Below are 23,136 nucleotides of genomic sequence, written 5' to 3'. Positions count from 1 at the left end.
CTCAGCCTTCTTCACAGTCCAACTCTCACATCCATACATGACCACTGGAAAAACCATAGCCTTGACTATCCGGACTTTTGTTGGCAAAGTAATGTGTCTGCTTTTGAATATGCTATCTAGGTTGGTCATGACTTTCCTTCCAAGGAGCAAGCGTCTTTTAATTTCATGGCTGCAGTCACCATCTGCAGTGATTTTGGAGCCCCCAAAAATAAAGTCTGACACTGTTTCCACTGTTTCCCCATCTATTTCCCATGAAGTGATGGGACCGGATGCCATGATCTTGGTTTTCTGAATGTTGAGCTTTAAGCCAACATTTTTACTCTCCTCTTTCACTTTCATCAAGAGGCTTTGAGTTCCTCTTCACTTTCTGCCATAAGGGTGGTGTCATCTGCATATCTGAGGTTATTGATATTTCTCCCGGCAATCTTGATTCCAGCTTGTGTTTCTTCCAGTCCAGCATTTCTCATGATGTACCCTGCATAGAAGTTAAATAAGCAGGATGACAATATACAGCCTTGATGTACTCCTTTTCCTATTTGGAACCAGTCTGCTATTCCATGTCCAGTTCTAACTGTTGCTTCCTGACCTGCATACAGATTTCTCAAGAGGCAGATCAGGTGGTCTGATATTCCCATCTCTTTCAGAATTTTCCACAGGTTATTGTGATCCACACAGTCAAAGGCTTTGGCATAGTCAATAAAGCAGAAATATATGTTTTTCTGGAACTCTCTTGCTTTTTCCATGATCCAGCGGATGTTGGCGATTTGATCTCTGGTTCCTCTGCCTTTTTTAAAACCAGCTTGAACATCAGGAAGTTCACAGTTCACATATTGCTGAAACCTGGCTTGGAGAATTTTGAGCATGACTTTACTAGCGTGTGAGATGAGTGCAATTGTGTGGTAGTTTGAGCATTCTTTGGCATTGCCTTTCTTTGGGACTGGAATGAAAGCTGACCTTTTCCAGTCCTGTGGCCACTGCTGAGTTTTCCAAATTTGCTGGCATATTGAGTGCAGCACTTTCACAGCATCATCTTTCAGGGTTTGAAAGAGCTCAAGTGAAATTCCATCACCTCCACTAGCTTTGTTCGTAGTGATGCTTTTAAGGCCTGCTTGACTTCACATTCCAGGATGTCTGGCTCTAGGTCAGTGATCACACCATCATGATAATCTGGGTCGTGAAGATCTTTTTTGTACAGTTCTTCTGTGTATTCTTGCCACCTCTTCTTGATATCTTCTGCTTCTGTTAGGTCCATACCTTTTCTGTCCTTTATCGAGCTCATCTTTAAAAAATTCATAAACTTTGATCTAGGAAATCTACTTTTGAAATCTGTCCTGTCAGAATAATTCTGAATATGTAAAATATCTTGTATGGAAATAAATACAATAACATCATCTACAACAAAAATTTGAAGAAAGTCTAAATATCAAAGTACAGTATATGGTTAAATAAATCTTTACAGATCTTTTTAATGAACTATCATTAAAATCCTTGTTACTGTCTATTAAATAACATGGCAAAATTTTGAGTTCAGTGAAAAAAGTAATACATCAAACATGTGCATCTTAGGATACTGTAAAAATTTACATAGAGAACAAACTAGAATGAGATATGTCCACAATATTAGATATTTGAGTAACAGAATATCAGGTGATTTTCTTGCCCTTTTATCTTCTTAAGTTTCTTTAAAGATATAATACGTGTATGAAATACATTAAAAATTTTCTTATCTGTAACTGTGATTAGTAAGTAAGCATTTTTACTCTCAAACTGTTTGTTATTGTTGTACTTCAGTTCCTAAGTCATTTCCAACTCTTTGCAAACCCATGAACTGCAGCACATCAGGCTTTTCTGTCCTTCACTATCTCCCTGACTTTACTTAAACTCATGTCCGTTCAGTCAGTGATGCTATCCAAACATCTCATCCTTTGTCGCCTCCTTCTCCTCTTGCCCTCAGTCTTTCCCAGCATCAGGGTCTTTTCCATTGAGTCAGCTCTTCACATCAAGTGGTCAAAGTATTGGAGCTTCAGTTTCAGCATTAGATCTTCCAGTGAATATTCAGGATTAATTTCCTTTAGTATTGACTGGTTTGATCTCCTTGCTGTCCGGGGGACTCTCAAGAGTCTTCTCCAACACCACAGTTTGAAAGTTGTCAATTCTTTAAAAGGCACTCAGCCTTCTTTATGGTTCAACTCTCACATCTGTACATGACTACTGGAAAAACCATAGTTTTGACTATACTGAACTTTGTCCGCAAAGTAATATCTCTGCTTTATAATACACTGTCTACGTTTGTTATAGGTATTTTTCAACGGAGCAAATGTTTTTTAGTTTAGTGGCTGCAGTCACCATCTGCATTGATTTTGGAGCCCAAGAAAATGAAATCTGACAATGTTTCCACATTTTTCCCATCTGTTTGCCATGATCTTAGTTTTTTGAATGTTGAGTTTTGAGCCAACTTTTTCACTGTCCTCTCTCACTTTCATCAAGATGCTCTTAAGTTCCTCTTCATTTTCTGTCATTCAAGAGGTATCATCTGCATCTACGAGGTTGTTGATAATTCTCCTACAATCTTAATTTAGCTCCATTTAAATCACCTTTTAATATCTTTGTATAAAAATTCTTTTTAGTTACAATTGAAAACATCATTTTTGATGTTAGAATATTTTTATTTTGTTTTCTCAATTTCAATTAATTGTGCATTTTGTCTCCTACTTCAATTATTTTAGATTTAATTCAAGACTGGTCAAGTGATAGTGCACCAGACATTTTTTCATTTGTTCCATATACATGGAATTTTAAAATCATGTTTCATCAATTTGAAATGATTTGGGCAGCTAATCAGCACAACTGGATTGACTGTTCCACTAAACAACAGGAAAATGGTAGGTACTTTAAAAAAAAATAGGTTAAATATTCTGTTCATTAAGACAAATATCAACAAAGAAAATTGGTGTTGATTTTGTAGTTTTAATAGGTACTAGAATTGACCTTTTTTTGCATTGTCTTGTGAGACTCTCAGAGAACTATTTCAGAATTCATATTGAACTAAGCATTTAAATTTAATTTTGTTTAGGTATGTATTTAAGGCAGTTTTTATTTCTTTTTTTTTTTGGAAATTAAATTTCTTTTTCTCTTTTTTTGCAGTGTACCTGGCAGCCTGTGGGGAAACATTAAACATTGATTTTTCTTTGCCTTTTACGGACTTTGTTCCAGCTACATGTAATACCAAGTTCTCTTTAAAAGTACGTATAATTGGATGCATTGTTTGTTCCACAAGGTCTATTAATAAGTTTGATTTCCCGGTGCTTATCTTTATTCTCTCCTGCCCATTCTGTTGCCAGCCTGCAGTATTTTGGCTTTCCTCCACTGTTCACTAACTTTAGTGTCACAGAATTGCTTCTGGTTTTTTTTTTTTTTTTTTTTGGTAGTTAATTGCAATATTCTGCCATTCCTGTAAATTCCCTAAGTTCCCCTAAGAAATTGCACAATAATTTGAAAACATATGTGTACTCCAGTATTCATGGCAGCATTATTTACAGTAGCCAGGATATGGAAGCAACCTTAGTGCCCATTGACAGATGAATGAATGTAGATGAAGAAAATGTGGTATATATACTCATTGGAGTATTACTTAGCCTTAAAAAAGAATGAGATCGTAGCATTTGTGGCATAGATGACCTAGAATGGGTATTATGCATAGTGAAATAAGTCAGACAGAGAAACACAAATACTGTATGTTTTCACTTATATTTGGAATCTAAAGAACAAAATGAGTGAATAAAGCAGAAATAGACTCTGAGATACAAAAAACAAACTAATGGTTACTAGAAAGGGGAGGGGTGAAATAGGTGAAGGAGATTAAAAGGTATAAATTACCAGTTATAAAATAAACAGGTCACAGAGATGTAATGTAGAGCACAGGGAATAAAATCAATATCTTGTCATAACTTTGTGTAATGTGTAATCCATAAAAACATTGAAATACTCTGTTGTACAACTAAAACGAGTATATTGAATAATATTGTAAGTAATTGTACTTCAGTTAAAAAGAAGTTGGCTGATGAAAAATAATTCCTTGAGTCAATTATTTTGTTAGAGCTCATTTCTAACCTCTATGACTAATCTTTATTTTCTCTTAAGAATTTTTGTAGCTCTAACGTTTTACTAAGTCTGTGAGCTATATTTTACATTTTTTTGTACAGTTGACCCTTGAACAGTCTGGGGATTGGGGTGCTGACTCTCCCTGCCATCAGAAAATTCATGTGCAATTTAGAGTTGGTTCTCCTTAGATCCTCCATATCCTTGGTTCCTCTGTATCCAAGGTTCAGGATCTGCAGATTCAACCAACTGCAGAGCATATAGTAATGTAGTATTTACCATTGAAAAAAAACCCACGCATAAGTGGACTTGTGCATTCACACCTGTATTATTCAAAAATCAACAGTGTTTCATTTCTAATTGTACCCTTGAATTCAGGGAATAAATACAAGGACCCTTCTTCCTTTTATCCAAAAGCCAGCTCTGAGGAGTTCAAAATTCATGGTACATCTAATTTTAAGGTATATACAGTCAACAGTAGTTGTAGTATTGGTGGAGGTTATGGTGGTAAGAAATAAAAACAATAGTACAAGCAGCCAGCACTTTTTAACATCTTCTTAGTGCCAGACACTATTCCAATTGCTTTATGTGTAGTAATTCATTTAATTCTCAGAACAACCTTCTTAAAGTAGTTGTTATGTGCATTTATGGAATGGGAAACTGAGGAGGCAAGTTTATGTAACTTGTCATTAGCTAGTGAGTGGCTAAGTTGGAATTTGGACCCAGGCAGTAAAGCTGACTGTGGTGCCTGTTAAGAAACCAGGCATCAAGATGAGCAAAGATTAGGGCACCTGTAAGGGAAAAAAGTGAAACTCAGTGAAGATCCTTTAATATAATTCTTTTTTATTTATTTATTTATTTTTCAGCTTTTATTTATTTATTTATTTTTTAATTTAATTTTATTTTTAAACTTTACATAATTGTATTAGTTTTGCCAAATATCAAAATGAATCCGCCACAGGTATAAAAGCCAGTTGAGGAACCAAGACTTACTAAATACAGATAATCATATTTTTAAAATTAATGAAAATATTGAGCATATTCCATCTGAGCTTATATTAGATAATTCTGTTTTTTTTTTTTTTAACTGAATTATATGTGAAATATCCAAGGAAACCTTCTTACTGTTCTCTAAAAATTTTGCAGTTTGTTTCCCTGATTTTTTTCTTGACTTTCTAAGCAGAATTTCAGATAATGTAAAATCTTATTCCAGTTACTTACCTGACTATTCAGTGTAAATTTGCACTTTCAGATTTATTTTTTACTGAATTTATTCTCAAGCGTATTATAGATAGACTTGCTTGTAAATAGTATTCTAACAAACTTCTGTACCTGTTTTATTACTTTGGGTTATTATTAACTGTTTTTTAGGGGGAAGATGTTGACCTTCATTTGTTTCTACCAGATTGCCACCCTAGTAAATACTCATTATTTATGCTGGTAAAGAATTGCCACCCCAATAAAATGACTCATGATACTGGTATTCCTGCTGAATGTCAAAGTGGCCAGAAAACAGTTAAACCAAAATGGCGGAACATCACTCAAGAAAAGTAAGTATTTAATATTAGCAATTTAAGTATTTTGTGTTAATGTGGAAAAATTATGCTTTCAGTCCTTTCAGAGAATAATAGTAAAATTTGTTTATATGTAACTGGTGTCTACAATTAAAGGAATAAGTACCTGACTAGAAACTTTATTTTTTACTCTTCAAAGGGCTGGTTGGGTTGAATGCTGGACTGTCCCAAGTGTCATGCTTACAATTGATTATACATGGCATCCAATTTATCCACAAAAAGCAGATGAACAGCTGAAACAGTCATGTAAGTGTTTCTGTATAATCAGTATCTTAAAATGTCAAAATTGATAAACATCAAGGATACAGAGAAGAAATTAAAACTTTTTGGAAATGCATCTATTCTTTTGACATAATTATGCTTCTAAGATTTTTGGTATAACATTCTTTGGGCATTTGCTATCAATTACTAGGCCAAGCTGTTCCTTGGTTTACTTTATCTCATTTAATCCTTAAAGCAACTCTGTGAAATAGATATTATAATATTATTGTCATTGTTGAGTTGAGGAAATATGCTCAGAGAAAGGAATAATTTTCTCAAGGTCTGGTGGGCAGAGCTGGAGTATGATATCAGGTATATGTACATCTATAGATTTAGAGTGCTTGATTTTGTAAAATGTTAGTTTCTTTAATGCATTTTGACAGCTGTCATTTATAGTTTCCCAGAGGCTTAAGTGCTGCTTTATTTGGGTTCAAAGTAGAAATTAGAATCTAGTGAAAATATTTTCTTTGTATTTTTCCAGTGAGTTAAGTATTAAAGAATAGTTTTTGTAACTTTCTTATATATAGATCTTGATAATGCCACAGTGCGTTTGTATAGCTGTTTATGTGAAAATAACTATAGTTTAATGTCCAAGTATAGTTAGAGCCTAGTTCTGACCCAGCTTTACTGTATATTGCCAGAACTTGATAATAATATTGCCTTTGTTAATGAAAACTTTTTATTGATTCTTTGTAGTAGTAATAATAACAAGCAAAGACTTATTTGGAGCTCTTTCTGGATTTGTGTATTTTATATGTATTTCAATGAAGTCTGTCTATTCTTTATTGCATTTTTAATTATTAGTCTTTTAGTTTTGTTTTCATTATATACTGGAGACATTTTATTAGTGTTGGTTGATTTCATATTTACAAAATAGAATTTTTTAGTGAATAGTTTCTTGAAGAACTTTTAAGAGATCCTTTTCCCCCTTTCCACTCAAACATTATTCTTTTTTTTTCCCTCCATTTATTCCAGTGTCAGAAATGGAAGAAACAATGCTATCTGTGTTAAGGCCATCTCAGAAAACAGACAGAGTTGTTTCTTCTCCCTCTACTTCTTCACGTCCTCCTATTGATCCCTCAGAACTTCCACCTGATAAACTTCATGTAGAAATGGAACTTTCTCCAGATTCTCAGATAACTCTCTATGGACCTCTATTAAATGCCTTTCTGTGTATTAAGGTAAGATTTTTAAAAGAATGTCCATATTTTTAAATGTAGGAAAAGCAGTTAACTATCTAATTGATATTGAGACCATTTGAAATGGCCAGTTTTATGATTTAAAGCATTTAGGATATATGTTCACTGAACTTGTGGTGTTAGGCTCAATTATAAAATTATTTGTTAAAAATAGTCTTAAAAACTCCTCATTTAGCATTTTTTTTGAGAAGTTAGTATATTCTAGGAATTTTGTGCCAGTTACTAGAGATAAAAGATATAGCATCTGTTGCTAAGAAGATAAGCTAGAGCAGGATATATATGTACCTGGACAGTTTTAACACATTGTAATTAATGTGGCAGCAGAAGTATAAAAAACTTTGTTATCTGAGGATAAGTACCAGGAAAAGGCTACTTCAAGTGAGTTCATTAAAAACCAACAATTTTACTTCATGGTAAATAATAAGCAAAGAGTTATTTGGAGCTCTCTCTCGAGTTCAGTTCAGTTGCTCAGTCATGTCCGACCCTTTGTGACCCATGAATCGCAGCACGCCAGGCCTCCCTGTCCATCACCAACTCCCGGAGTTCACCCAAACTCATGTCCATCAAGTCGGTGATGCCATCCAGCCATCTCATCCTCTGTTGTCCCCTTCTCCCCCTGCCCCCAATCCCTCCCAGCATCAGAGTCTTTTCCAATGAATCAGCTCTTCTCATGAGATGGCCAAAATATTGGAGTTTGAGCTTTAGCATCAGTCCTTCCAAAGAACACCCAGGGTTGATCTCCTTTAGAATGGACTGGTTGGATCTCCTTGCAGTCCAAGGGACTCGCAGGAGTCTTCTCCAACACCACAGTTCAAAAGCATCAATTCTTCAGTGCTCAGCTTTCGTCACAGTCCAACTCTCACATCCATACATGACCACTGGAACAACCATAGCCTTGACTAGACAGACCTTTGTTGGCAAGGTAATGTCTCTGCTTTTTAATATGCTGTCTAGGTTGGTTATAACTTTCCTTCTAAGGAGTAAGCATCTTTTAATTTCATGGCTGCAATCACCATCTGTAGTGATTTTGGAAAAAAAATTAAGTCTGACACTGTTTCCACTGTTCCCCCATCTATTTCCCGTGAAGTGATGGGACCAGGTACTATGATCTTAGTTTTCTGAACGTTGAGCTTTAAGCCAACTTTTTCACTCTCCTCTTTCACTTTCATCAAGAGGCTTTTTAGTTCCTCTTCACTTTCTGCCATAAGGGTGGTGTCATCTGCATATCTGAAGTTATTGATATTTCTCCCAGCAGCCTTGATTCCAGCTTGTGCTACTTCCAGCCCAGCGTTTCTCATGATGTACTCTGCAGAGAAGTTAAATAAGCAGGGTGGCAATATACAGCCTTGACGTACTTCTTTTCCTACTTGGAACCAGTCTGTTGTTCCATGTCCAGTTTTAACTGTTTTTGCATCACCACATGTATATTGAATCTCAGTTGTTTTAACTAAAAAATTCCATAGTAGTACATAAACAAAAATAAGAACAAAGAGCATAGAGAAAGAAAGATATGCCTTTATTTTAAATTTCTTTGTAAATTCTATGTTACCTACGTTAGTAGTTTATTATATTTTGATGCAGACTCTGCATTACAGATTTTATAACAACTTTTTATTCGTGTCAAAAATTTATTACTCTAAATATTAGTACTCACATTCATCATGTTAATTCAGAACTTGTATGAAATATCTACTGAAACAAATTAAAAATCATTAAGTTTTGACACATTTTATAAAATCATTTATAATCCAGTGAACTCTCTGCTTCCATTTATTAAGAATATATAAGACGTAGCTGTTTTTTGTTTTTGCCTTAGTGTCATGCTGACTTCGAGTTGTTACCTATCTTAAACGTCTCTATTACTTTTTTTTCCTCTTTAGTTTTAACTTATGTTTTATTTAGTGTCAGTGTTAGAACTTGAAAGCTTTTTGGATGTTTTATCTTGTTTTCATTTTAGGAAATAGACTAATACTCTAAAATAGGATAAGAAATGCTTAGTTTACAAATTTCAGGCTCTAAGGTGAAGCATTATTGTTACATATCTCTTTTGATAGCAGTTTATTCTTAATATTTATAGGAAAACTACTTTGGGGAAGATGACATGTACATGGATTTTGAAGAGGTTATTTCAAGCCCCGTTCTGTCCCTGTCAACATCATCCAGTTCTGGATGGACTGCTGTTGGGATGGAAAATGATAAAAAAGAAAATGAAAGTTCAGCAAAGTCAATTCATCCACTTACCTTGCGTCCTTGGGATATTACTGTACTTGTTAATTTGTACAAAGTTCATGGACGTCTTCCTGTTGTAAGTGTTTGCATATCAAAACAGTTGAGTCTATTATGAAATCCACCTAGCATAGGAAGTGATGTAGTTTGTGCACATACTTACATAGAATAATTTAGATTCAAAACTGTTGTATATTTATCCTTTTATCTTTATAAAGCTAGTATATTATTTTCTTCATAATCACTTGATCATTGACAATTTTCCTATTTCTCTTCTTTCACTTTAGCTCATTCTTTGCTGTTCTGTATAACTTTAGAATATTTTGCCATGTTGTTGAATTGCTAGATTTACAGTTAGCCTGATGGATATCATAGGACTTTACACTTAGTCTTTATCTCTGACTCTAGATCAGTTTGGGACCTTTTGGTGGAACTATACAAAATCATGATTTAGGCTTGACCCTGGAGGTTGAATTGTGTCATGGGTTTGGATTCTCCATAGTATCCTAGTTTACTCTAAAGATGACCCTTTGGCCTATTGGGGCTGACCTGAAATGAAATTATATTGCCCAAAGAACCCGTGTCCGTTGGAGCCAGGCCAGATGGGGAGAGAGTGGCCCTTGGAGCATTGTGCTGCATATTGGCTCCATATTATGTTCCTAGGGTCTCACAGGAGAGAAATCAGCTCTGGTGCTTAATTAACCTAAGATCATTTTCTGGGATACAGAATAGTTATTTTTGTCAGTAAGCACCATTCTTCCTTTTGAAAAAAATCAAAATTTTTTAATTGTATAAGTGTAATTTTTATTTTTATGTACTTCCTTTGTCTTTAATTTTCTATATATTAATTGTGGTTTTTGCTTGACTTTAGCATGGAACTACTGATGGTCCTGAGTGCCCTACAGCTTTTTTGGAAAGACTATGTTTTGAGATGAAAAAAGGATTTAGGGAGACCATGCTGCAACTTGTCCTGTCACCCCTGAATGTGTTTGTCAGTGATAACTATCAGGTAATGTGAAAGTGAGTTGTGGTAGAGACTCAGAAGTTTATTGTTACTATTTATGGGGTGAAAACAATGTGTTAACTTCTGTGCATGGACTGTATAGCTTTTTAAATTAGGGACCTTCAGTTTAACTGTACTAAGCAGTTTTGTATTGTGTGAATTGTTTCAAGAATTTTAGCTTTTCTTTTTTTCCCCTGCTGTTCCTTATTTATGTGATCCCAAACAATTATTTATCTATTGTTTTTAGAAATTGTAAGAAATACTTTCTGACTTTCTCATATGTTTATGAAAGGGTAAAACAAATTGTATAGAATGTTAGTAGAGTCTGTTGAAAATCACAACCTAGGTTGTAATATTGTTTGTTAATTGCTCAGTCGTGCCTGACTCTTTGCAATACCATGGACCGTAGCCTGCCAGGTTCCTCTGTCCATGGAATTTCCCAGGCAAGGATACTGGAGTGAGTTGCCATTTACTTTTCCAGGAGATCTTCCCAACCCAGGGATCAAACCCAGGTCTCCTACACTGCAGGCGGATTCTTTACCATCTAAGCCACCAAAGAAAGTCCAAGTGTTAATATTAACCAGTGCCATAAACCATAAATGTTGGTCATGGACAGGGAGGCCTGGCATGCTGCAGTCCATGGGGTTGCAAAGAGTTGCACACGACTGAGTGACTGAACTGAACCATAAATCTTGAAAACATGCATATCTATATGAACACTGATTAATTCTTTTCATGCAACATACTTACAAAGTTCTTTGTTAATACTTTCAAGATATCCCTAAAGCTCTTTTGGAAGAGAACTGGTGACATTCATCAAATGGGAATATTTTTACATTCCTGGGTACATTATCACTTTATTATTCTTTTTTTAATGATAATGACTTTTTTTGGCATCTACCCCTTCTTTAAGTCTCTTTCCTACTTTTAGTCAAGTGGTGGGCATTAGAGCTGAGATGGATTTTAATGTAGGACAAAGTAAAATTATAGACAGGGTGATGAATCTGACAGTAAATCATCAACAAATGATAACTCACCATGGATTCTGTGAAGTAACTGACCATCTTATATAAAAGAGCATACCCCTTTGCACTCTTCTGCTATAGTGGGCTTCCCTGGTTGCTCAGCTGGTAAAGAAGCCACCTGTAATGTGGGATACCTGGGTTTGATAAAACTATATTATTTTAATGTAGTAGCTAAAACTTAACACTTAGTGTATACTAGTTTTTGCCATAGAACATGTTTCTTTTTAAAAAAACTTTTATTTCAAGAAATTATAGATTTACAGGAGATTACAGAGATAGTACAGAGAGTTTCTGTGTTTCCTCCATGTTGACCTCATGCATAATTATGGTAAAATATCAAAACCTGGAGACTTTGCTGGTTATAAAAATGTTTTATTGAGTTTATTATGAGGGTCCATATTACCCCTAATTGCACAATTATTGGCATACTTGTACAGAAACAGAAGTGTAAAGTGTGATTTATATGGTGATAAGAAGAGGAATTCATGGAGTAGAGATATCAAGGCAGTAATAGAAGTATTGATACTAGTGACATTTTGTTTCCCAGATGGCAAACACTTTATGATTCATGCTGAAGACAAGCATAGTCTATACATATTCTCTAGGAATTTGCTTATCTACTTAATTTGCTTACATTTTGTAGTGCTAGCATTTCTAAGAAATATTTTTTTCTTTTGTTTCTATACTAATACTCTTTTATGATGGGAAGCTTCACACTGTGACTGCCCTCAAGACTCAATTCTGGATCACTTATCTGTAGCTCCTTATTTCTGGTAGCATTTGTCTTAGTGCACAGCTTCAAGGCTAAGGCTCTAATGTGATGGGTCAGTGACCATGTCTGACGTATGAAGCCACATACTTTTTACTTGATCATCTTATGTCTATTAGTTTTATATTAGGGCTGCCAAAGCAAAGTACCCTACACTAGGTGGCTTAAAACAACAGAAAATTACTCTTCCACAGTTGTGGAGCCTACAAGTCTGAAACTAGTATGTTTGGCAGGGCCATGCCCTCTTTCAAGGCTCCCTTGTCTTTTCCTAGCTTTGGTGGTTGCTAATAGTCCTTGGCATTTCCTGTTTTGTAGCTGCAGAACAGGGAGTCTGTTTTGCATCACTCAAATCTCTGTGTCCATCTTCACTTGGCATTCTCTTCATGAGTCTCTGTGTCTTAAGTTTTCCCCTTACAGGGACACTGTTAATTGGAATAAGGCCCATTGTAATCCAGTGTAACTACATTTTGACTTGATTACATTTGCCAAGACATTGTATCCAAATAAGATCACACTCACAGGTACCTGAGCTTAGGAATTGAATATCTTTGTAGGGGACACAATTCAACCCACAGAGTGATGTAAGCCATAGTACTATTCAGAATGTAGTCTTTACTGATATACCAGGTAGTCTTTACCTTTAGGACAACCCAAGATCCACATGTTTGTTTATGTTTTTGGTTTTTTGACAGTGAATGGTGAGAGAAAGTATAGAACCCTGGATGATGTTTGGTTTTTGGCTTGGGCAGTTAACCAAGCTAGTGCATGATAAAGAATATGGGAGGAGGAACTGCTTTACAGGGGAAGAGTATGAGTTTCTGGGAATGTTGGGTTTGAAGTACCAGGAAATCAACCTTTATTTTCTAGCATTTTCCAAAGAATGAGCTGCATTATCTTTGTGAAGTAACTCAGATAAACTCACCTAAGTGTCTGCGTAGGTAGAATGTCTTTCAGAAGTCATAAATAGTTGACTTTTTGATGGTATTCTAATACACTAACAACAGATGCATATGCAGGCATCCGGCATTCTTGGAAAATACATTTGGATGGTCCCTGTGATAAATACATTTGGATAGATAGTCCCATCTAACCATCTCATCCTCTGCCGTCCCCTTCTCCTCTTGCCCTCAATCTTTCCAGCATCAGGGTCTTTTCCAATGAGTTGGTTCTTTACATCAGGTGACCAGAGTATTGGAGCTTCAACGTCAGCATCGGTCCATCCAGTGAATATTCAAGATTGATTTCCTTTAGGATCAATATTTGTATATATATACTCACTATAATTTCTTTTTCCATTCATCCACAGATAGACACTTAGGTTATCTCCATATCTTGGCTGTTGTAAATAATACTGCAGTGAACTTGGGGATGCATGTATCTCTTTGAATTAGTTGTTTCATTTCCTTCGAATAACTACCCAGAAGTGGAATTGCTGAATCATATGGCAGTTCTAATTTTTGAGGAACCACCATTATCTTCCATAGTAGCTTTACCAATTTATATTCTCCTTAATAGTGCACAAGGGTTTTTTTTTTTCACATCCACACTAACATTTGTTATTTGTTTTTGATGACAGGCATTCTAACAGGTGTGAGGTGATAGGTCACTGTGATTTTGATTTGCATTTCCCTGATGCTTAGTGATGTGTCAGTTGATCATCTGCATGCCCTCTTTCGGAAAATATTCATATTCTCTGACCATTTTTTATATTGGATTGTTTGCCTTTTTTATATATTTTAGATTTTAGTCCTGTATCAGATTTATGACTGGCAAATATTTTTTTCCTTCTGCTGGTTGCCTTTCCATTTGTTGATAGTTGCCTTTCCTTTGAAGAAGCATTTTAGTTTGACATAGTCCCACTTGTTTATTTTTACTATTGTTGCTTTGCCTTTGGTGTTAGATTCAAAAACAATCACCAAGCTTATGTCAGAGAATCTACTGCTGATATTTTCTTCCAGGAGTTTTTTGGTTTCAGGTCTTACATTCAAGTCCGTAATTCAATTTTAGTTGATTTTTGTGTGTGGTATAAAATAGTGATCATGTTTCATTCTTTTAGTATGTGGTACCCAGTTTTCCCAGCACTGACTATTGAAGAGGCTCTTATTTCCTCATTATATATTTTTGGATCCTCTGTCATAAATTAACTGACCGTATATATGTGTGTTTATTTCTGGGCTCTCTATTTTGTTCCATTGATTTATGTGTCTGTTTTTATGCTAATACCATACTGTTTTGATTATCACAGCTTTGTGATAGAGTTTTAGGTAAGAGAATATGATGCCTCCAGTTTTGTTCTTCAAGATTACTTTGGCTATTTGGGATTTTTGTGTTTCTATACAAATTTTAGGAGTATTTGCTATTTCTTTGAAAGATGGCATTAGAATTTTGATGGGGTTGCATTGAGTCTATCAATTGCTTTGGGCAGTGTGAACATTTGAACAGTATTGATTCATCTAAGCCAAGATCCATATGTATCTTTGAACTCAAGAAAAGCTATCAAAAACTTTATATTGAGAATTATAGAATATCAATGCCAGAAGTCATCTTCATTGACCATCCTCTCCAGCTGCCTCACAGAAAATAGAAGGGAATTGAGAATTATAGAGTATCAAGGCCAGAAGTCATCTTCATTGACCATCCTCTCCAGCTGCCTCACAGAAAATAGAAGGGAATTGATGCCTCACAGAAAATAGAAGGGAATAGGTGATTTTATATACTGTCACACAGCTTAGACAAAAAATGTATCAGAAGACTCTCTAGAGCTTTTATTATAGTCACAATTTGAAATGACCTTTTAAGAATACCATATGAATTAGATTTAGCCCTATCCTTAAAAACACTTGTTAATGAATGCAGTTTCCAAAATTTGTGCTGAAACAAGGAACATTAACCCTGTAAGATTGCCTGCACATACACACTAAAAAGACTGTCATGGTAAAATTAAGATGATTAATTTCAAGTGTAAAAAGTGCTGCATGGAAAGGAATGAAGTGCTTTGGTAGCATATAATGGCTTTGAGGTAACTGTTGTTATTCAGTCACTAAGTCATGTCCTACTCTGCAACCCCATGGATTGCAGCATGCCAAGCTCCTCTGTCCTCCACTGTCTCCTGGAGTTTGTTCAGATTCAGGTCCATTGAGTTGGTGATGCTAGCTAACCATTTCATCCTCTGCTGCCCTCTTCTCCTTTTGCCTTCAGTCTTTCCTAGCATCAGGGTCTTTTCCAGTGAGTTGGCTGATTGCATCAGCTGGCCAAAGTATTGGAGCTTCAGCTTCAGAATCAGTGAATATTCAGGATTGATTTCCTTTAGGATTGACTGGTTTGATCTCCTTGCTGTCCAAGGAACTCTCAAGTGTTTTCTCTAGCACCACAATTTGAAACCATCAATTCTTCAGGGCTCAGCCTTCTTTAAGGTCCAACTCTTACATTCGTACATGACTACTAGAAAAGCTATAGCTTTGACTATATGGACCTTTGTCGGCAAAGTGATATTTCTGGTTTTTAATATGCTGTCTAGGTTTTTCATAGCTTTTTCCAGGGAGCAAGCATCTTTTAATTTTATGTCTGCAGTCACCACTTGCTTTGATTTTGGAGCTTAAGGAAATCAAATCTGTCACTATTTCTACTTTACCCCATCTGTTTGCTATGAAGTGATGGGACTGGATGCCATGATCTTCATTTTTTGAATGTTGAGTTTCAAGCCAACTTTTTCACTCTCCTCTTTCACCCTCATCAAGAGGCTCTTTAGTTCCCTATCACTTTTCCCATTAGGGTGGTATCATCTGCATATCTGAAGTTTTTGATAATTCTTCCAACAGTCTTCATTCCAGCTTGTGATTTATCCAGGCTGGCATTTCTCATGCTGTACTCTGCATATAAATTAAATAAGCAGGGTGACAGTATACAGCCTTGTCATAGCCATTTTCCAATTTTGAACCAGTCATTTGTTCCATGTCTGGTTCTAACAGTTGCTTCTTGACTTGCATACAGGTTCTCAGGAGGCAGGTAAGGTGATCTGCTATTCCCATCTCTTTAAGAGTTTTTGATACTTTGTTGTAATCTACACAGTCAAGGGTTTTATTTATTTATTTTTTTTAAATTTTATTTTTAAACTTTACATAATTGTATTAGTTTTGCCAAATATCAAAATGAATCCATCACAGGTATACATGTGCTCCCCATCCTGAACCCTCTTCCCTCCTCCCTCCCCATACCATCCCTCTGGGTCGTCCCAGTGCACTAGCCCCAAGCATCCAGTATCGTGCATTGAACCTGGACTGGCATCTCGTTTCATACATGATATTTTACATGTTTCAATGCCATTCTCCCAAATCTTCCCACCCTCTCCCTCTCCCACAGAGTCCATAAGACTGTTCCATACATCAGTGTTTCTTTTGCTGTCTCGTACACAGGGTTATTGTTATCATCTTTCTAAATTCCATATATATGCGTTAGTATACTGTATTGGTGTTTTTCCTTCTGGCTTACTTCACTCTGTATAATAGGCTCCAGTTTCATCCACCTCATTAGAACTGATTCAAATGAATTCTTTTTAATGGCTGAGTAATACTCCATTGTATATGTCGTAATCTACACAGTCAAGGGTTTTAGTATAGTCAGTGAAACAGACTTGTTTTTCTGGAATTCTCTTGCTTTCTCTGTGATCCAGCAAATGTTGATAATTTGATCTCTGGTCTTGAGGTAAGAACATGGTAAAACTTGCCTTTTTAAAAGGTCTCTGTGGTGTTCTTGTAGAGTATGAAGCAGAACAGTGTAAAAGCAAATGCTGGGAGATCCTGGCAAGAGGGTGTATTATTTGAACCAGGATGATAGCAGGAAGCTGAAAGAAACTCAGTGCATTTGTGAGAGACTGGGAGGTAGATTCTATAAAAATTGGCGACTGATGGGTAGGGCGTTACCAAACTTACTTGATTCTTTGTTCCTAATAACAATCTGTGAACCTAGTGTTCCATGGAATGCCCTATTTTAAGACATATCCTTTCTGAATAAGTGTTAGAAATTTTCTCTTTGAAATGTTGCTGCTTTTTAGTTATGAGTATATAATTATTCTCTGTAAGAGGAATCTCTCCTTTTAATATTTACATAATTCTCAAAATCTTTCTGGAAGATGGTTTTCTTTGCTAGTTCCTCATTATGGTCTTAATGGGTCTTTTTTCTTCCATGTTATTTTCTTCTTTTTGATACTTTAATCTCATGATTCCTGCCTTGTCACAAAAGATTGGTCTCTCACATTCCCTGTTAGTCAGAATACTTGTTTCTTTTTATTTATTGAGGCGCCTACCAAAGAGAAGTCTGCATTTTTTTTAAGACTTTGCTGTCTTGCTTTGCAGTTGGGCTTTTACAGATAATGTCACTAAAGAAGCTGAACTCAGACTACTTTTATGGATACAAGGTTGTGTTAAGAGCTTTGGATCCTAAAGTCTTATTTTCCATAGAGCATGTTTTACCATTTGTTTGTCTCTGGGGGAAAAAGCAAGTAGCAATTATAAATGCTGATTTTTCTTATGCTTATTGTTTTCAGCAGCGACCGCCTGTGGATGAAGTGCTGAGGGAAGGTCACATCAATTTGTCAGGTCTCCAGCTGAGAGCACACGCTATGTTCTCAGCGGAAGGTCTTCCTTTGGGAAGTGATTCCTTAGAATACGCATGGCTAATTGATGTGCAGGCCGGAAGCCTTACAGCGAAGGTCACAGCACCACAGGTATGTTCTCAGGTCTCGGAGTGCTATCCCTGTCTTCCTTTTTCCTTTCCTGACCCACGTCCCCAAGAAAAAGTTGTATGCCCATTTGAATGTTCATTTTACTTCCACTTGCCATTAAGGATTTTCTTAGTCATGGATGAGTCAGAGACAAGTTTCAGTGTTCTGGGCCACATAAAATTGATGGGTATAATTTTTTATAGTCCTGTATAATGTTTTCAAGACTTTCTTTGAGAAGAACTCAGGATGAGAAGTTTCTGGAATTCAAGTTATATATTATTAAAATTATATTACTTGTCTCTCCACTGTTGGAACAATCTTGTTTTTCCAGTACATAGGCTAATTTTCTGAGAACTTTACTTTTTTGTATATTTCTTAGGTAGGATTTCAAAGAGGCATTTATAATTAAGGTAGCATGTTTCTTCACTTGTCATGTCCTAAAGCAAGGTAGCATTATTTGAATCTACACTTAGTGATATAGATACTGATTTAGAAAAATAACAATGAATTTATTGGCAGAAAATCTCATGTAGAAGACTAGTTGTAATCCCTTTGGATAAGTTCTCCTTCCCTCTCAAGGTCCCACTTAGTCTTTAGGAGTCTCAGGGCTTAAGGTTACTGTCAGCCTCCCTGACAAAGGTTCTGCATCCACAGGTTCAACCAGTCATGGATTCAGCCCACTGCAGCTGTGAAGCCTGTGGATACAGAGGCTGACTGTAACCCTTAGTTCTAGAATGGGCCATTGAAATTTAGCGAAATGTTTGTATTACTGTAAAATTTCACCTGTTGAGACAAATATAGTTAAACCTCATTTTCTTATGTTTCACAGATTTTGCTTTCTGGTTGTAGGTTTGTTTTTTTTTAACAAATTGAAGGTTTGTGGCAATGCTGCATCAAGAAAGTCTGTTAGCACCATTTTTCTGATAGCATTTGTTCAATTTATGTATCTGTCTCACATTTTGGTAATTCTTGCACTATTTCAGACTTTTTCATTATTGATCTTTTATGTTAGTTACTATTTCAAAAGGATCGTGACTCATTGAAGGCTCAGTTTAGCATTTTTTAACAATAAAGTGCCTTTTAATTAAGATATGTATGTTGTTTTTTTTAAGATATAATGCTGTTGTACACAGGATAGACTACTAGTTACTTGTAAACATAACTTATATGCACTGGAAAACCAAAAAATTTGTGACTCACTTTATTGTGATACTCACAATGTTGCAGATTTACTGTGGTGGTTTGGAACCAAATCCACAGTATCTGTGAGGTATGCCTGTGTTTATAACATGCATTTCATAATCAGTGTTTCAAAAGATTGAAATGTGGTGGACATGTACATAACTCAGGTTTTGGTAGAATTACAAAATGAGTGTGAAACATGTAATTTAGAGGTAGGTAGTGGCAACCTGCAGATAAATAAAGACTGTTGTTTGTTGTTGTTGTTTAATTGCTAAGTAGTGTCTGACTCTTTGTGACCCCATGGACCGTAGTCTACCAGGCTCCTCTGTCCATAGAATTTCCCAGGCACGAATACTGGAGTGGGTTGCCATTCTCTTCTCCATGGGATCTTCCCGACCCAGGGATCAAGCTCAGGTATTCTGCCATGGCAGGCGGTCTCTTTATCACTGAGCCACCAGAATAGATAACTTGTATTGATTATATCTGAAGGAAATAGTTGAAGGGAAGCAAAAATTAAGATTCTAGAAATAGTAGGAAAATGAGTAGAATTGAAAAGGGATATTTTATATAAAAATGATGGAAATAAACATATAATAATGGGTGAAAACAAATATTTAGTGCTTACATACCTCATAACTATTTTTATCTGCCATTTTCTGTCTCTAAATCTATAAGTAAAAACTGAAGCATATAATAAAAACAGCTTATTCCCTAACAAGCATGCAATGAAGCCATGCTGACTCTTCAAGACTGGACACAGTTCTTTTAACCTAAAGATTGCTAGAATCTCAGCTTTTATTAGAAGTTGAAACATTTCTCTTTCTTCTACACTGAAATCCTGGCATCACTGTTTCTATCAAGGTTCATGAATCCATTGGTGCTTTTAGTGTTTATTCCATTCTTTGTGTATTTTAAAAGTAAATTCATATTTTCTGAGAGTTTAAATTATGTACTTTTTGGTGGGGGTGGGGATAATACAGTGTATACCCCTGGCTCCATGTTTATTGTAAACTAATAAATTGTGACCCTAAGATTTTTAAAAAACTCAAGATTTGATGAAAATTGATATATACTTAAACTTCTATTCATGAAAGTTCTTTAATCTTCAGAATACCTGATTTTCTAAAATTTTTGCTTAGTAGATATAAATTTCACTTTGAACCTTGATTTATTGTCACATAGAGAATTCTAGGTGCTTTTCTGTGCACGGAATTCTGACTAGTCATGTAAGAAGAAAGATACAAACTTTAAGAAAAATAACGGGCTTTAGAGGTTGCTGAAGTTTCATTTTTCAGTTGAAATGATTTTTCATTTTGGCAATGCATTTTGTCATTTACAAATGAACAGTAACATAAGCTTATAAATGATGTCAAGGTAGAAAAATGATATTGGCTAACAAGTAGATTATATAGCAGGTATAAGGCACTGTTTGGATTATTTCAAGCTGTATTAATATTCTTGATAAACTTTTGAACCGTGAACACTTATTTAGGATGCTAACAGTGTTGTCAACCTGTCATGGCTTATTTGTAGCTGGCTTGTCTCTTGGAGTGGGGACAGACATTTATTTTTCATGTGGTATGTCGAGAGTATGAACTGGAAAGACCAAAATCAGTAGTAGTATGTCAGCATGGAATTGATCGACGCTTCTGTGAATCCAAGGTATGTTAAAAATATGTTAGCAGTATTACAAATGTTTATGGGTTTTTTCAAAATGAAAGTTCACTTTTTTCAATTAAGAAAATTATTTTGCTAATTTATAGTCATTTTTATTTAGTTGTAAATATCTAAAATGAGGTAATTCTTAAAACATACATTCACAAGTAAATGGAGATATTATAAATTTGTATCTCTTAAATTTTTATTGTTAACATTAACATCTTACTGCGTTATTACACTAACTCTTTGGGATATAGCTGTGCATTTATGTAGAAGATTTAGAAGTTGGAGGAGGAAGAAGGTTGAATTCCTTGCATGACGTTGTTGGCAGACCCTTCTGGAACATACACGTTCTCCTATAATGTGATTAATAATGTTGGGCATTTGCCTAGTTTCCTGACCCTAAATCTTATGCTCTTTCTACAACATAGCACTACTGTGGCTAAGGGTCATTACACTACTTTGAAGAGGGTTGTAAGAAGTATATAATAATTCCTGAAATCATGTACAGTGAGATGCATGGTGTTATTTTGTAGTAAAGAATGTTACTTATGAACTTGGAGTGTGGAACATTTTTTAAAGTATGTTCATTTGAGAAATTAGCAACTTGAAACATTGCAGTTTCGGAGTGACCCTAGTTCTGCATCATAGAGATAACCATTTCTAATAGTTTGGCTTTTCTTTCCAGTTTCTTTTCTGTATGTCTTTCCTTTCTTTTTTCTTTTGTATACAAACCATATGTTTGCTATTGTATTACCGTGAATTGGAAATAATTCATTCAGCTTTTAATTTTATATCCAAAAAAATCAGTAACCTGTGCTTATTTATCATCAATAAAACAGCTATAATTGGTGATAAAAATTACTTTTTTCTTGTTATAAACACAACGCCAGGCTCTGGGGAATTGGTTCCTTAGTCATTAGTTTCTTATGGGTAATTTGTTCATGCTTGTAGGCATCTCCTCCCTTTATTTTTTTTAATACTAAAAGCTTTTTAAGTTGTATTGTAATTAAAAAAAAAATCAACTCCATTGAGCCATAAATTCCATACAGTAAATTCACCCCCTTTAAGTTGGAGTTTTGAGAAATGTTACATGTACTGATGTAACCATTACCGCCAATAAAGATCTAGAACATTTCTGTCACCTTAGCAAATTCCTTAGTAACCCTTTGCAGTCAGTCACTATTCCTTGCAGCCCCTGATATTCTTTCTGTCATTTTAGATGAGAGTCTTTAAAAGGCCTATTTTGTGTGGAGGAAATACATTAGTATAGAGCACTGACTGTCATATGAGACATCTTCCTTGTAGTCCTGGCTCTGCTACTGATGAGCAGAGTACATGCTGTTGGGTTGATACTTTACTCAGAACTGCTGTTTCACAAAGAAGTTCATTGAAGTTGGTGATGTGTATGTTATCTTCCAACCTAATCATGACTAAATCTATGTTTTAGGAATAAATAATAAAATAACAAAAATAAATGTGTGTGGACTTTTCAAGATATCAGCGTAATGTTACAGTTCATATATTTGTGGATGTGTAAAAATGTGCATGTGTATCGAGTAGGAAATACTCTTAAAATCTTAAAACTTTGAATTCCTATACAGTTCGTACAAACCTGTGATATTATTTATCAGTTTACTTTGCTATTCTCTTTAAGTTTTAATAACAAATTACATTTGTATTCTGTCAATGTTGTTGCCTGCCACTTTTGAATGAAAGTGACGCATGGTTATTTATGAGTTAGTTTTCTTAATTGGCAAGAATTTAATTACTGATTATTTCATTTATCATTATAAATATATCTCTATATAATTTATCATTATTAAAAGGTGAAATTTAATTGATAATTTAAAATACACATGTAACTAGAATTTTGTTTTGTTAAATAAGCACACTTACATATCAAAATAATTAATTGATGGTGAAGAATTAAGAGTTGAATCCATTTCATTTTAGTTGAGTTGTATTTCTGGGCCTTGTCCAACTTCAGATGACTTGAAGTATACCATGACTCGTTTAGCAGTAGATGGAGCTGATATTTATATTGTGGAGCATGGCTGTGCTACAAATATAAAGGTACACATTTGTCTGTTTCTTGGTCAGTGTAATCCTTTTTCCTTTTAGCCAAACCAAACCTCTATTTCTTGAAGTAAATCACATATTTATAGTTTGCCATCACAGAATACTATGAAATTCTAGGAGGGAGCTTTCTATTTTTTCACCTGTCTTCTTTTCCAGTCTTATTTTCTTTCAAAGCATACTTTTACTACCTTTTTATTTTACTGAATTTTTATAAACTTGCTTTATGGCTGGAATATAAGCTAGTAGGTTGCTTTTATGACAGGAACATAAACTCATAATGTTTTTAGACGATTTAATTTTGAATGCCTTTAGGCTTTATTTATTTAACTTCTTGCCTGG

At 35.1% G+C, this 23,136-nt stretch overlaps 1 protein-coding gene across 7 annotated transcripts in view; it reads left to right on the top strand.

Annotated features, from left to right (window-relative positions):
- The window catches only part of BLTP1 (bridge-like lipid transfer protein family member 1), a 195,426-nt gene that overhangs the window by 54,070 nt on the left and 118,220 nt on the right, over positions 1-23,136 (top strand). For 6 of the 7 annotated variants that reach the window (XM_070769148.1, XM_070769152.1, XM_070769151.1 and 3 more), the window contains exons 16-25: positions 2,727-2,882; positions 3,145-3,242; positions 5,470-5,648; positions 5,812-5,918; positions 6,909-7,114; positions 9,210-9,437; positions 10,230-10,367; positions 17,698-17,877; positions 20,590-20,718; positions 22,672-22,791. In XM_070769148.1, the coding sequence (XP_070625249.1) occupies positions 2,727-2,882; positions 3,145-3,242; positions 5,470-5,648; positions 5,812-5,918; positions 6,909-7,114; positions 9,210-9,437; positions 10,230-10,367; positions 17,698-17,877; positions 20,590-20,718; positions 22,672-22,791 (1,541 nt within the window). The remainder of the gene's footprint in view (positions 1-2,726; positions 2,883-3,144; positions 3,243-5,469; positions 5,649-5,811; positions 5,919-6,908; positions 7,115-9,209; positions 9,438-10,229; positions 10,368-17,697; positions 17,878-20,589; positions 20,719-22,671; positions 22,792-23,136) is intronic. The other variant, XM_070769147.1, reaches the window with a different exon arrangement.

Source organism: Bos indicus, chromosome 17, assembly GCF_029378745.1.
Source record: "Bos indicus isolate NIAB-ARS_2022 breed Sahiwal x Tharparkar chromosome 17, NIAB-ARS_B.indTharparkar_mat_pri_1.0, whole genome shotgun sequence".
Taxonomy (NCBI): Eukaryota; Metazoa; Chordata; class Mammalia; order Artiodactyla; family Bovidae; genus Bos; species Bos indicus.
Note: the sequence above shows the minus strand (reverse complement) of the source record. Positions and strands in the feature narration are given on the sequence as shown.